The sequence below is a fragment of the Mytilus trossulus genome, chromosome 10, assembly GCF_036588685.1.
Source record: "Mytilus trossulus isolate FHL-02 chromosome 10, PNRI_Mtr1.1.1.hap1, whole genome shotgun sequence".
NCBI classification, from domain to species: Eukaryota; Metazoa; Mollusca; class Bivalvia; order Mytilida; family Mytilidae; genus Mytilus; species Mytilus trossulus.
The window spans coordinates 54,047,867-54,063,560 of record NC_086382.1 but is presented as its reverse complement, the minus strand read 5'-3'; the positions used below and the strand labels follow the sequence as shown (position 1 = coordinate 54,063,560).

Here is a 15,694-nt window from a genome sequence, read left to right as displayed (position 1 = left end):
TGATTTCAAATGAGACAACTATCCACAAAAGACCAAAATGACACAGACATTGCCAACTATAGGTCATCGTACGGCCTTCAACAGTGAGTAAAGCCCATACCGCCTAGTCAGCACTGTTTTCGTCCACTCACTCATTATCTTTGGGAATATATACTGTGTTTGTTGTCTCTCTTTGCCTATAGAGTGTTTGTTTTAATTGTCATGAATTGTAATTTTAAATAGTTCAATAAGAAAAAAATTACCACAATTTTTTGTACACTTTAATTCAATCTGAGATTGTAATGCTCCTTGGAGCGTTTTGCTGTATAAATAAAAACAAATAATAATACTTATAACAATAATATATCATTATCTTTATTATCATAAAATAAAAGATTAAGAATGTTCATAGTTGGTTTGAACCCTCATATACTAAAATTTCAACTGTATGATTAATTTCATTTAGGACAATTCGTGAGGTTACTAAAATAAAGCATTTGATGGAAACACATTGAAGGTTGAAGGGAATACAAAAATCCATTTATTTTCATTATCTATTCTTACGACAACTACTGTGTTAAGTTATGAAATTTGTTGCTAAGGTAAATAATCTTTAATTTATAAAGATTGAAATAGCTAAAACAAATATTCTACATATTGAACGCTTTTATAAACAATACCAAACAACTATGGTTATATTGAACATTGTTTTTATATATTACTTATAACAAAACTCATTTTTACAGCTATGTTTATATTACATGTTTCTTTTCGAATGTCTCTGCCATTTCGTTATGTACATTGTACCTTTAGACGCCAGTTTTAACAACAACAACACTAATTATAATAACAATAATGAAGTCTGATAAATTGAGCAGCGCCATCTTCATATGGTTTTATAGTCGCAACAGATTTAACCCCTCCTGCCTGACAGGCCCACATGATGGTTTCTTCAGATACAGACATGGATTTTACCTTCTGACACGAACCAGTATACCGTAAAAGGTAAAATGGATTTCCTGTGGGTAGTTTAACTTCTAAGACATCGCTACCATCATTTCTTGAAAACAAATACAAAAAAGATGATTAAAAATAAAATTGCTATATTTAAAAAAAAAAATGAAATCGATGTCAAATAATTCATGTAAATATGTTTGGTGTCAAGTAATTATTGCTTTATAAATTCAGAAAATATTTCAAATACTTACAATGTACATAGATTAGTCGGTATTATGTATAATTTTCATAACAATAAGACCTCAATAAGTTTCTCATCAATTTTAAAAGATAGCAAACATCTGCTATTAAATTGAATTCTTTAAAGATTAAATTTTTTATGTTTTTTTGTATCTATCAGCTCATATACGACGTCATTAACATTTTTCTTCATAACTATTTTCTAAAAAAGGAATTGAGAATTAGATTTTAAGGAATGATTGATTTATTTTTAGTTAATTCGAAATAACTTTGAAATAATGATACACATTTTTGTTTTAAATGTGTACAACATTTTTGTATGTTATTCTTCATAAACAAAACAAACGTTGCAATAATTCCAGTGATAAATCATTCCTTGGTTTTCGTTTATATCCCGAGGTTGTTTTTGCTTAATCGTTTTAAGACTTTTATCAACATAAACATATACATGATGAATTAAATAGAAATTAAACCACCGCCGATGCTTCTGTCTTGCGGAAGGCAATTCACATTGGGTGAAATTAACATATTTAGTTTTGGTAATAAAATGACTAAGTTGTATGCCAATTTTAATCAGTGAAATAACAAAACATTTAGAAGGTCGTAACTCATAGATAAAAAGGCAATCAGCTATATAATCTCTGCATTGCCGTCAACCTAATCTTTTGTAAACTTAAAACAATACTAAATAATAGCGCAAAGAACAATATTCATAATTATTAGAAGCAAACTTAAAATATCTTATCTCCTGAATTATATCATCGTACACATCAATATCGACCATTGTATTTCAAATAGAATTCATGAAGAACCGTCTTAAAACTGTGTGAAACGATAAGATTTTGCGTAATACTTAGAGTCACGGAAAGTAAGAAGTAAACGAAAAAGATAATTCACTTCATCAACACAAAATGTTGTAAAAGACAAATAAAAATAATCACTGAACATTCCGAGACAGATGAACAGGATGCAGAGTTTATCTAGATGGTTGAGATTTCTATATTTTCTTTTTAAGCTTTGATCAGTGGACCATGAAAACGGGAACACAGAATGTTCAAATACAGATCAAAAAAGAAAATGCAATGGACAGTATAATAATGTGTTTGTTTTTCGTGTTTTTATCTTTATTTAAAACAAAAGTAAATAAGATATAAAAAAGAAGATGTGGTATGATTGCCAATGAGACAACTCTGCACATAGAGACCAAAATGACACAGAAATTAACAACTATAGTTCACCGTACGGCTAAACAAATAAGCAAAGCATATTGCTAAGTCAGATATAAAAGGCCCCGATAAGACAATGTAAAACAATTCAAACGAGAAAACTAACGGCCTTATTTTTATAAAAAAAATGAAAAAAAAAAAAAATAAGTAACACATAAACAAACTACAACCACTGAATTACAGGCTCCTGAATTGGGACAGGCACATACATACATAATGTGGCGAGGTTAAACCTGTTAGCGGGATCCCAACCCTCCCCAGCCTGGGACAGTGGCATAACAGTACAACATAAGAACAAACTATCAAAACCAGTTAAAAAAGGCTTAACTCATCAAATGGACGAAAATTGAAGTGAACGTGGGCGGGTACTTGTACATCCCAACAACATACATACACTAGAAACAGATCTGAGCGTACTCGCAGTTAATTAAAAGCTAGTTAGCATGCATTTGCATATTTACCTACAACAGTAGTATATAATAGTGTCTGTATTATAAATTCCCGAGGGTAACGTCCCCGTTTTCTGATTGGCATTGTTGTCTTCATCGTCCCATGTTATTGAACCCTCCGTAAAGCCTAAAAAATAGTGATCTTCTTTATACAATGGTTAAGACTATTTATTTTATAAATACTGCATCCTTATAAAGATATTAAAGAACTCATGTATTGCAGTTTTTGTAATTGTTTTGTTGTTAAACTTAACGAATAACAACTGTTGAAAATCTAGCTAGCTACGATTCTGTAAAAAAATTAAATAACATACTACAATTTGTAGATTTTTTCTTTGCAAGTAGGAAAGGAAGCAAGTTTCGTACCTTGACCATTTTGTACATCTGTCATTTCGAAGCCATTGACTCTTTAATAATTGTAATTACACTTTGTTTGTTTGCAGTATTTATCCTTAATTTATTGTTAATCTCCAGAAATATGAGGCTAATTAACCAACAAAGAGAAAAAGTAATCTGCAACTGTCTTTTTTTAAAGTTATTAACAGTAACAGGCACTGAATAGTATACATACACACATGTCATGAGGTACAAAATGGTAGACATATAAATCTTCCATGAGGTTCGAAATAGCAAATGAATGAAACTCATGGAAATATTCATTGAGGTACGGAATTACATGTTTTGTAAAATTATCATGAGGCACGAAATGGCATACATGGAAATCTCTAATGAAGTACGAAAAGTTATACATATAGACATTCTATTAGACTCGAACGAAGCTTCCAGCTACAATATGGTATACATGTTATTATTCCATGAGGTACGAACAAAAAACTGGTTAGGCTACGAAACGGTTTTTGCTAGGGAACAAAAAAGAGGGTACGAAATGGTCAGGGTACTAAATTACTATAATTCGTAGGAAGATATCAAGGAACCTGTCAGTTTATTTTTGCTATATGTATGAGCCTATTGGTCAAGTATCTCTTTAATTCTGTTTTCGTATATCTTTGTCTTTCAATTATCCGGCGTAATGCGTTCATTAAGAAGGTACATTCAGAAAAGCGCTTACGACGCATAAAATCAATAACATATTGGTTTCTTATTTTTGTTGTTTCGTCTAAAAATAAATGAATATACTTTATTTTGTATAGATTTCCTGGCAATTAAGTCCATGCCGTTAAATTGGTTTTGTCAACCAGGAATGTTGAGACTTTTCTACCACCTGCTATTTTTTCTCCTGTTACACAATAGTTTGCCTGTCATATTAACGAATGATGACTATAATGGTTTACTTTTACAAATTGCGACTTGGAAAGATAGTTGTCTCAAAGGCACCCAAAACACATCTTATTATATCTACTTATACAATTTAGATAAAAATAAATTCAGCATTATATTATAATAAATCTGAAACTAAAAGGACAGAGAATATCTAAAGGATATAAAACAATAATGTGTCCCTAGTACGCGGATGCCTCATCCGCACTATAATTTTCTATGTTCAACGGACCGTGAAAATGGGGGAAAATCTTTAATTTGGCAATACAAGTAGACATATCATATCATAAGGAACAAGTGTACTAAGTTTTAAGTTGATTGGACTTCAACTTTATCAAAAAATTATCTCGACGAAAAACTATTACCTGAAGTTGGACGGACGAACAAACGAACGAACTAACGGACGAACAGACCTACAGACGAACGAACGGACGAATGGAAGCACAGACCAGAAAACATAATGCCCGTAAATGGGTCATAAAAATCTTAAGACGAGCCGAGAAAATATAGGTGGTTTCAATTCCATTGTCAGCTGTGATACAGGTATATCTTTACAGTCAAATAAATCATGATTGTAAAACTTCCGACGGGTTGAGCATTTATATAATTCATGAAAGATATCAGAGGGACAGTCAAACTTATAGATCAAATATAAACTAACAACGCCATGGCTTAAAAAGAAAAAAAAAACCAAAAGACAAATAACATTATTTCTTATTCAGCAAAAATACTGCAATCTGATTGGTTAACTACCCCGGTGTAAATAACACCCCACCCTGGATGAATAACATTTTGTAATTTTTTAAATATTTTGTTTTTTTGTAAACTCAAAAGAACACAAAAAAATTCTGATTTTTTTTCCAAAAATAAAGTAAACAAGTATTTGACAATGTGCAGCAACATGGACATTGAAAAATATTACACTGGAAATTTTTCATTACCATTTTTACAATTTAACATTCTGGTTTCTAAATCAGTAAAAATAAATCCGTTATCCTGGTGTAATCAGGCGTGTACGGAATTTTACACCGTTATTGAAAATTCTGTACACCCCTGATTACACCAAGATAACTAATAGTACATACAAGTAACGTCGAACTGATGACTTATCTACAAATGTCTGTAAAAACATACTCACCGAAGTGTAGAAAACTGATGACAATTTTTCGGGAAAATGTGACAACGTAATGAACAGGCAAACTTATTAACTTTGCCAGGTACTTGAAACGTTCAGATATCTTTTTATAAATGTATTCAGCTGATACTTTTTCTTGTAATGCAACTTGAATTTCATATCCTTTTTAGTTTTGTAAGTTATACGTGTCTACTATATTGATAAATGTATTTCATATGCTTACCTGTTGGACATGTGTTGTATTTCATGATACAATAATTCCCAGCAGGCCAGTCACTCTCACTTCCAGATGTTGAAGATTTGGTGCAGAAATATACTCTTATGTTACTATATTGGTCCTGATCAACTAAAAAATACGCAAAAGTTCAATATAATTATGCATTATGCTTCTCAGTGCGGATGCTTAATAAGTCAGTGAGGATATATGATATTTGGCATAAATGCGAATTAAATAAACATTCGTAATGACCAAATTACAAAATATGAACAATGAGTCTTATGTAGACGAAACGCGCGTCTGGCGTACTAAATTATAATCCTGGTACCTTTGATAACTATTGTAACAACAAGGCCTTCTACTATTAGCTAAACCCACACCGTATTGTAAACTATAAAAGACACCTAGCTTCCTCTATCCGTGGACAGTGGTTAAAGAGCACACAATTAGAAAAAAACCTGTGACAATTATTTGAAAAGGATTTTATTCAAAAGGGAAAACATCAGTTGAAGGAGGATTCATGCACGTGTAACGGTGTAATAGTGTATGTGTAAAGTATACACCATTTATACTTAAATGCAGTTAACTTTAGCGTTTGATAGTTCATTGATAACATTCTGGCGTATCACAAACAAACAACATGTTACGTCTCATGTCATTGGCCGAAAGATTTAAATAAAACAACAATGTAGTCAGTTTGCACGTGAATAGACGCAGGTGACCGACAATGGAATTTACTTTGTTACTACGAACGTAAAAAAAATGATTTGTATAGTTTACAAACCTTTGGTCAAAATAATTAAATAAATATTTTGTTAACTTCAATTACTGGGTCGAAATGTTATACTGATATTTTGGTTTAAGTAATATTCTAAGTTATTTATGCATGCAGTTACTCAATTATTTTGTACCCGGCATGAAGAGAAATATAAGGATAAAATAAAAATCTCGAGAATAAAATACACGTGCTGCTTTTATACGGATGAATATATGAACCACTTTTAATTTCTTTCATACTGACGATAGGTTATAATGCTAACAAGTTCGTAGTCACTTATAAGTATCTCATAATACTGATCCATTACAATAATTAATGAGGGGTTGCACTGACATTCCTTTTTTTATAATTTTCATGCTATTAAACATACACACAGTACACAAATGTAGCTATAAGCGTACCATAAACGGAGGAAATGGTCCCCCAAAGATAGAAACACAATAACTCTAATCGTAACATTGATGCACCTGAATGAATTTAGTGAAGGCAGGTTGTTGTAATAAATTGAAATGTTACATCGGCGAAGATTATTTCTTTTGTATGTGTGGAACTAAATAATAAATTGATACTTGTGAGAAATCGTAGTTTATAAGGAACAATTCTTTGAATTCGGGGCCTTTAATAGCTGACTAGTGGTATGGGCTTTGCTCGTTATTGAAAGCCGTACGGTGACCTATAGTTGTTAATTTCTGTGTCATTTTGGTTTCTTGTGGAGAATTGTCTCATTGGCAATCATACCACATCTTCTTTTTTTAAATATAAATGTACTGTTTTTTGAATGGATGAACATTTATATTTAAATTTTATACTGTAAGAATAGAGCTGCATAACATTGTTGAACTATCTGCTAAAGTATATGTAGTATGTATTCGTATTAAAAATAAAATACAAAACGAAACAGGTACGATAAACTGATAAAAAAATTATCAAGAAATTAAGGATGACTAAATGCATGTACAAGAAGAAACTCACCTCTTTATCGATACATTTAATGGATTTAATGAATAAACACGTTTTTAAAAACTGTTTGTTTCTATTTACATAGATATAGGAAGATGTGGTGTGAGTGCCAATGAGACAACTCCCCATCCAAATAACAATTTATAAAAGTAAACCATCATAGGTCAATGTACGGCCTTCAACACTGAGCCTTTGCTCACACTGAACAACAAGTTATAAACTAAAGGGCCCCAAAATTACTTGTGTAAAACCATCCAAACGAGAAAACTAACGGTCTATACATATTTACAATATACAATGTATAATTCACGTTCGTTTCTCAACCGAGAATAGCAAAACCTAATGTAGTATATCGTTGGAGTTTATAAACTACATTAAATCATCCCCTGTGCCATGATTGGCCATCTCGGTTTTTTCTTAAAAAAGGATGGTTGGTTACATGTTATAAATTTACTTACTATTTCGGGATTTTTTTTCTCAAGTAAACGGAATCAGATAAAAAAAATAACTATCCTATGTCGAATACATAAAACTTAGCAAAGAAGATGAAAAGTGTTTGTAGTAAAGTAAGGTTTCATTTTTCAAGTACAACGCTTATTCATCGGGTCCATTGAGTAAATGAAAAGATAAGCAGCTTAGGGGGAGTCAATGAAAAACGAATGTGAATTGAATTTTTTATCCTACATTGAACTTTTGATGTCGTCCCTTGATCTAGAGGAGACATTTTAATCAAATATTTAGATGTGAAAACTGTTAAGATTTTAAAGTTTAAACTTTACTGCCTACTGCAGAAAATTAAAAAACTTATGAATTTCACATGCACATTTATAAAAGCTATAATTGTGATTGGAATCATGTATACGAATACGACGATGGAAGCTTTAAACGACCTTGACCAGCTACGTGAATATTAATCAGTCCATTCAACGTTATAGTACGTGTGTTCTATTTTCGCAGTTCTGAGGTCAAAGGTTTGAACTGACCAATGAAAACGTTCGTTCCTTCGAGAGTTAATCTAATAACGTTTGTTTGACTGATTATGTCGCAAGACCTTCCGCTAAGCTCGACCGCAGTTAGGTGTAAGGACTGTATTTATTGACCAGCTTGTGAAAGCCTACAACGTTTGTTTGCTTGAGGCAAATAAATGTCAAGTTCCGAATTTTTTACGCTCATAATAAGGTATAAATCAGTCAATAATAAATACAAAAGTTTTAAATTAGGGAGTAGATTGTTTCATCCATTAAATCCGGAGCAGTTGACGATTTCTATGAATATTTATCTTGTAAATAGTAAAATAACAAAAAATACTAAACTGCGAGGAAAATTCAAAACGGAAAATTCATAATATTATGGTAAAATCAAAAGTTTACACAAATCAAACGAATGGCCATCAATGTTATATTAGACTTGGTAATATACACGTCAACAGCAAGATTTTTGTTTGAGCTCTCACGTTGATACTGAAAGTTATTTTGAGGAAAACTATCATTAAATTTTATAAAATATAAATTGAGTACTATAAAACACCTTTTTAACACATTTAGTCAACTAAGTTACTTTTCTTAACCTAGACAACTTAATTTAAGTACATGTAGACGTTCAAGAACATGTTGAACAGGTAAATGTACTTGTTCATTAAATAGTATGTCTGACTTATTCCTTTTCTTTCTGAAAGTTATTTATTTTATAAGAGAATACACATAGCAACGTGCACTAATGGTAGAATGTACAGGAAATGAAAACATGCTTTATTCCAATTATACAAATCCATATCATTTACTGCAAGCAAACGAGGTCATATAAGATAATAGTTCCTATCATTTAAACAACATGACTAGATGCTTTATTCATCAAACCTGATAAATGAATTAGCAAAAAACGTTCAACAAATTCGTCGAAGTGCCTTTATCAAGAATACACCTGTAACAAGTAAATAATAAATAATAAATCAAACGAATGTACAACAACTGTCATATTCCTTGACTTGGTTATAGACACTTCAACTGCAAGAGCTATTTACTTGATTAAGTAAGACATAGATAATTAAGGTGTAATTGAGGAAAACTAACATGTAATATTATAGAAATATAACTCAAGTATCTTGAAACACCTTTTAACACATTAATTCAATTAGTTACTGTATTTTTCATCAACTAGGACACTCAATTCATGTACATTTAGACGCTTGAGGAAAGGTTGAACGGGTCAATGTACGTTTCATCGAATATGATGTCTGATTCGCTTCCCTTGTTTTCTGTTAACTTCTTATTTCATATGATAATACACGTAGAAAAGTGCACCAATGGTAGTATGCACAGCAAATGAAAACATGCTCTATTCCGTTTATATTAATCCATCCCATTTACAGTAAGAAAACGAGTTCATATAAGTTAACAGTTCTAAGCAATGAAACAGCATGACCATATGCTTTATTTAACACACATGATAACTTAATCAACAGTTTAAAAAATCCGTCAAAGAGCATTTATGAATGTATCAGTTAGAAGTAAATAACTAAGTTAACTGAGTCTTAAAAGGGCACTTACTAGCTACGAGATATATAAAAAATCTAAAGTAAGATTGTTTTTGTTAAATCAATAATGGAAGTGAAATAGTGAAATACTGTAACAATCCGCTTTTAGCAGCCAAAAAAGTTCAATTTTGTCAAATTAAGTGAAAAAACATTGCTATTCACTTGCAAGTGAATCAGTCGACCTCAATAAATCCATATTCATGTGAACTTCAGTTAAACCCCTAGCTAGAGACAAACAACGCATGCGTTGTACGTGTACTGGTTATTTGTAAAGAAAAAGAATGTCAACAATAAAAGTGAAACTACGGTAACCATTTGATTACTTATTCGATCCTTATAAAATTATTCTTATACGATTAAAAACAACGAGAAACATATATGTTTAATCTATAAAATAAAATCAAACAGACCTATAAAAATCCAATTGCACGTGTTGGTTCAATCTATTCATATCTTTATTTATGTTTACATCGCTTATATAGTCATCTGAGTTCAAATCGATAGTTAATTAGATGGCGTCTGGACTAAAACTCACACGAAACTAACCCACATATTCTCTCACCCATGCTCTGTAAACTGTTTCTTTTGGACTTTTGGTAGTTTGGATAAATGTTTTACATTGTTATAAATCAAATATGAGAATTTGAGTCAAATCGGTGACCATGAATTTGACGCCTAGTGCCCCTTAAACAAATAACTTATTTTTTTCTTTTATTGTATTGGTATCAACACTACGCTGTAGGTATTATTGTCTGTTAAACTGTATCATATGTTGTTATGATTTGGCTATTGTTGTTAAGCTGATTAAAGGTTGAATCTTGTAAATACAGCTGATACACCGTATGAATTTGCCAGTGTAAAAACATATGGATAGCATGCAAAATGAAAAATTAGGAAGACCCAAAGTAGAGGCCATGATAGTACACAATTTTAGTATAAGTTTTAACTATATGGCATATAACTGTTAAAAATTTGCCGCATAGCCGTATGTTTTGTGAGCCCTATTAACTTTCTATTATAGGATATGATTTTTTACGAAACTTCATAGTTAAACTGACACAGTGGTAAAAAGGAAATTGCAGTGTCTTTATTAACAGACGTGCAACCTAATTATTTTTATGTTTGCTCCTTGCTTTATGCCATATTTGAGGAACAAATATCCTTACTTTTATTTAATACAATAATACAAATGTTTTGGAATTTTGGATCCTCAATGCTCTTCAACTATTTACTTGTTTGGCTTTATAACTATTTTGATATGATCGTCACTTATGTAGACGAAACGAGCGTCTGGCGTACTAAATTATAATCCTAGTACCTTTGATAACTATTTTGATATGATCGTCACTTATGTAGACGAAACGAGCGTCTGGCGTACTAAATTATAATCCTAGTACCTTTGATAACTATTTTGATATGATCGTCACTTATGTAGACGAAACGAGCGTCTGGCGTACTAAATTATAATCCGAGTACCTTTGATAACTATTTTCTCACAAAAAAATTCAAGAACCCCTGCTGCTCATTTTATTTTTTATTCGTCATTAAAAATATAAAAAATACAGATATTGTACAATTACAATTTCGTTTAAGGTGGTACCTAACACTACAGGGAGATAACTCTGTAAAGTCAGCTAAACGTTTTAATTACGTTGTGTTGTAAAAGGAATATTAAGCTTCTCAATGATCAAAATTGGTGTTTGTCAAATTGCTATATAACCAGTGTAATTTTTCTGACAAAACGGTTGGTTCAAAATTTTTAAAACTTTAAATATTTTTGTTAAAGTGTTAAAGTAAATACTTTGACAAAATTTTATGAAAATTAAACGAGCCAAATTAATTTTAGTGAAAGTGTTAGGTACCACCTTAAATGTTTTTATATCGGTAAAAGTGCTTATTTTTGTTCAGTACATGTATTATATATTAAATATATTAATGTTCATGTTTGAACAAATGTCGTACCAGTTATACTCCTAGGAATATAAAAATATAAAGTACCAATGAAATCGACCTTAGACTTTGACCCTGGAATGATATATCCCTCTTGTAATGTTTCCCTCAAGTACTTTTATAATTGGGTCAAGAGTTTTAATTATACTGAAATGTAACCATGTGCATTCAGCGTTGAATTTTACACTTTTATTCAATTATAAGATAATTATTCCTTTATATGTTTGATCAATATATGAGATATTTAGCCTGCAAATATTCAATGTTCACCTTCAACATACCACGCATATGTATAAAGCTTTTTGTGGTCCGAATTATAAGATTTGTCTTGCTACGTTCAATGATAAATGCTAATCAAATATACTAATTCAAAATGCTTTGGCAGATATTGAGACTTTAACCAAAAGATTTATACAAATAGACTTAGATATCAATATACAAACTATTATCAATCAAATCTTAACTACAGTTCAGTCTAGTACTGCACGTGTACAGGAAGCTGGTCGACTTCCGGGTTTTGTGTTAAAAAACAAAACACCATCGTAGTGTTAATACTGACATAATAAAAGAAAAAAAACACCATCGAAGTGTAAATACTAACATAATTAAAGAAAAAACAAAACACCATCGTAGTGTAAATACTAACATAAAAGAAGAAAAAACAAAACACCATCGTAGTGTAAATACTAACATAATAATAATAATAAAAAAACACCATCGTAGTGTAAATACTAACATAATAAAAGAAAAAAATTAAACAACCGACCACAACAACTTGATAACTCCTGGAATTATTTTATTATACACTAAACTTCATGATGTACATGTTACTGTATTTTCTTGAAATAGGCCAAATGATAACAAATATGAGACAGTTTAAATTCAAGAACCCCTGCTGCGCATTTTATTTTTCATTCGTCATTACAAATATAAAAAAATACATATATTGTACTTTAACAATGTCATTTGATTTTTTTTAACGTTGAACGTACTTGTTGTTTTTTCGTTACATGCATTAATTAATAATATATCAATTAAAGTTTGTTTGAACAAATATCGTGCAATTTATACTCGTAGGAATATAAAGACATAAAGAACCAATTAACTCAACCCGAGACTTTGAACCTGTAATGGTATATCCCTCTCAATGCTTCCGATGTTTCCCTTAAGTACTAAAGCAATTTGGTCGAGAGTTTGAATGACAATGAAATGTAACTATGTGCATTCAGCTCGGAATTTAGATTTTTTATTTAATTATGATAAATTTATTCTTTTATATGGTTGATCAATATTTAAATAAAGACAACAGTAGTATACCGCTGTTTAAAGCTCATAAATCCATGCAATTATCCAATGTTCACCTTTAACATAACACATAGGTATGCAGCTTTTTGTTGTCCGAATTATAACAAGTGTCGTTATACATTCTATGAAAAATGATAATTAAATCTATAAATTAAAAAACCTTTGGCAAATATTGAGACTTTTGCCTCAAGCTTCACACAAAATCGACATTGATATCAATAAACAAACTATTAGTCATCAAATCTCAACTACAGATCAGTCTGGTACTTCAATTTTACAGGAAGCTGTGCGACTTCATTTTTTGCTTTCGTATGACAAGCTCACTAAGAAATGAAATGTTGTTATTTTTAAAGTAAAAAACATTGTTAATGAAATCCAAGTAAAACGCACTGTTTGTTCTTAGCTTGATTCGCATCCCCAAATATGTATATATCGACTTTTAAATACTACACAGTTAAAAAGTTTCGAGCAACATTTTGCGTTGGAAAATTTATTTGATTTGAAAGTTAATCAAAACCTCAAACATAAATTTAGTTTGATATAAGTAATTAAATGTTATTGTTCTGAATTATGTTTAACAACTTAATACATTGCTTTATTTCATTTTAGTGTTTTTTAACTATTAAATCAATGATAAACTAATTGCATTATATAGCATAATATTTGTGCTGAAAAAGTTTCATTTATTTCGCATTAAATCGTCGCAAAAACATCTCTGATAACAATTGATTACTTAAAATACTATTTTCATTTTATTGAATCAATAATGTATGAAATAAACAAAATGTGGGATATAGATCGAAACACAACTTTAACACTTGAAATTTAGTGGATAGTATCCAAAACTGTAAAAAAAACATTCGTCGACACCAAAATGACAAACATATGAACGATTTCATGTAACTACATGGTCTTCCGCTGTGAGAAAAACCCAACCATATAGTAAACTATAAAATGCACTTTACATCCAATATCCGCGGACACTGGTAAAACAGGAAAACCTAAGAACAAACTAACAATTAGTGGGAAATGATTTGATTACAACGGGACAACTTATTGGAAGAAGAGATTATGTACATGTAACGGTGTATGGTGTACGGTACAATGGTGTATATGTGAAATATACGCAATGGAAGGACTTTATATTGATCAGGAGTTGAAAGTCCAAAATGGTTATTTGCTTAAGGCAAATAAATCTTCCAAGTTTAGAATTTATACGCTCATAATCAGGGGAAAATCAGTTAATACAACAAGAAAGTTAGATCAGAAATAAAACAAACCAATTATACTAGGAAGAAGATTGTACTATCCTTAAAATCCGGAGCAGCTGATGTTATCTAAGCACGCTTATCTTTTAAAAAGTACAATTACAAAAATAATGAAACCAAAGAAAATTTCAAAACGAAAAGACCATAATCAAATGGCAAAATCAAAACTCAATTACATGAAACGAATGGACAGCAACCGTCATATTCGTGACTTTGTAATAGGCTTTTCAACAGCAAGAGATATTTGTTTAATGAGATCACACGTTGATATTGTAGGTGTAATTGAGGAAAATCATCATTAAATTGTATACAAATAGAAATAAAGCATTTTGAAACACCTTTTTTTACCACATTTATTCAATCAATTGCTACTTTTCATCACCTAGACAACTTAATTTAAGTACATGTAGACGTTCGAGACAGTGTTGAACAGGTAAGTGCACTTGTTCATCCAATATGATATCTGATTTATTCCTTTTCTTTCTGAAAGTTAATTATTTCATAAGAGAATACACATATCAATGTGCACTAATAGTAGAATGTACAGGAAATGAAAACATGCTTTATCCCGATTATACTAATCCATATCATTTACTGCAGACAAACGAGGTCATATTAGTTAATAGTTCCTATCATTTAAACAACATGACTAGATGCTTTATTCCTCAAACCTGATAAATGAATCAGCAAAAAACGTTCAACAAATTCGTCGAAGTGCATTTATCAAGAATAAACTTGTAACAAGTAAATAATAAATAATAAATGAAACGAATGTACAACAACTGTCATATTCCTTGACTTGGTTATAGACACTTCAACTGCAAGGCTATTTACTTAATGAGCTAACACGTTGATTATTAAGGTGTAATGGAGGAAAACTAACATGTAATATTATAGAAATATAACTCAAGTATCTTGAAACACCTTTTAACACATTTATTCAATTAATTGCTATATTTTTCATCAACTAGGACACCCAATTCAAGTATATGTAGACGCTTGGAGAAGTATTGAATGGGTCAGTGTACTTTTTCATCCAATATGATGTCTGATTCGCTTCCCTTGCTTTCTATTAGCTACTTATGTCATATGATAATACACATAGAAGGGTGCACTATTACAATATCATTTAAACTTTTTTAATTCTTGAAAGTGTTTGTTGTTTTTTGTTACATGCATTTATTAATAATATATTAATAAAAGTTTGTTTGAATAAATGTCGTCAAATTATACTCCAATGATATAAAGATATACAGAACCAATTAAATCGATCAGAGACTTTGAACATGGAATGATATATTCCTCTTAATGCTTGCGATGTTTCCCATAAGTATTAAAGCAATTGGATCGAGAGTTTGAATGACAATGAAACGTAACCATATTCATTCATCTTTGAATTAAACATTTTTATTCAATTAT

General features: G+C 30.6%; 1 protein-coding gene across 1 annotated transcript in view; it reads right to left on the bottom strand.

The window, feature by feature from the left end:
* Window positions 1-338: 338 nt before the first annotated feature.
* LOC134686350 (uncharacterized) overlaps window positions 339-15,694 on the bottom strand; it is a 29,893-nt gene continuing 14,537 nt past the window's right edge. The window contains exons 3-5 of the mRNA XM_063546026.1: window positions 5,488-5,610; window positions 2,864-2,978; window positions 339-1,039 (exon numbers count right to left, since the gene is read on the bottom strand). Coding sequence (XP_063402096.1) covers window positions 817-1,039; window positions 2,864-2,978; window positions 5,488-5,610 — 461 coding nt within the window. The 3' untranslated portion in view covers window positions 339-816. The remainder of the gene's footprint in view (window positions 1,040-2,863; window positions 2,979-5,487; window positions 5,611-15,694) is intronic.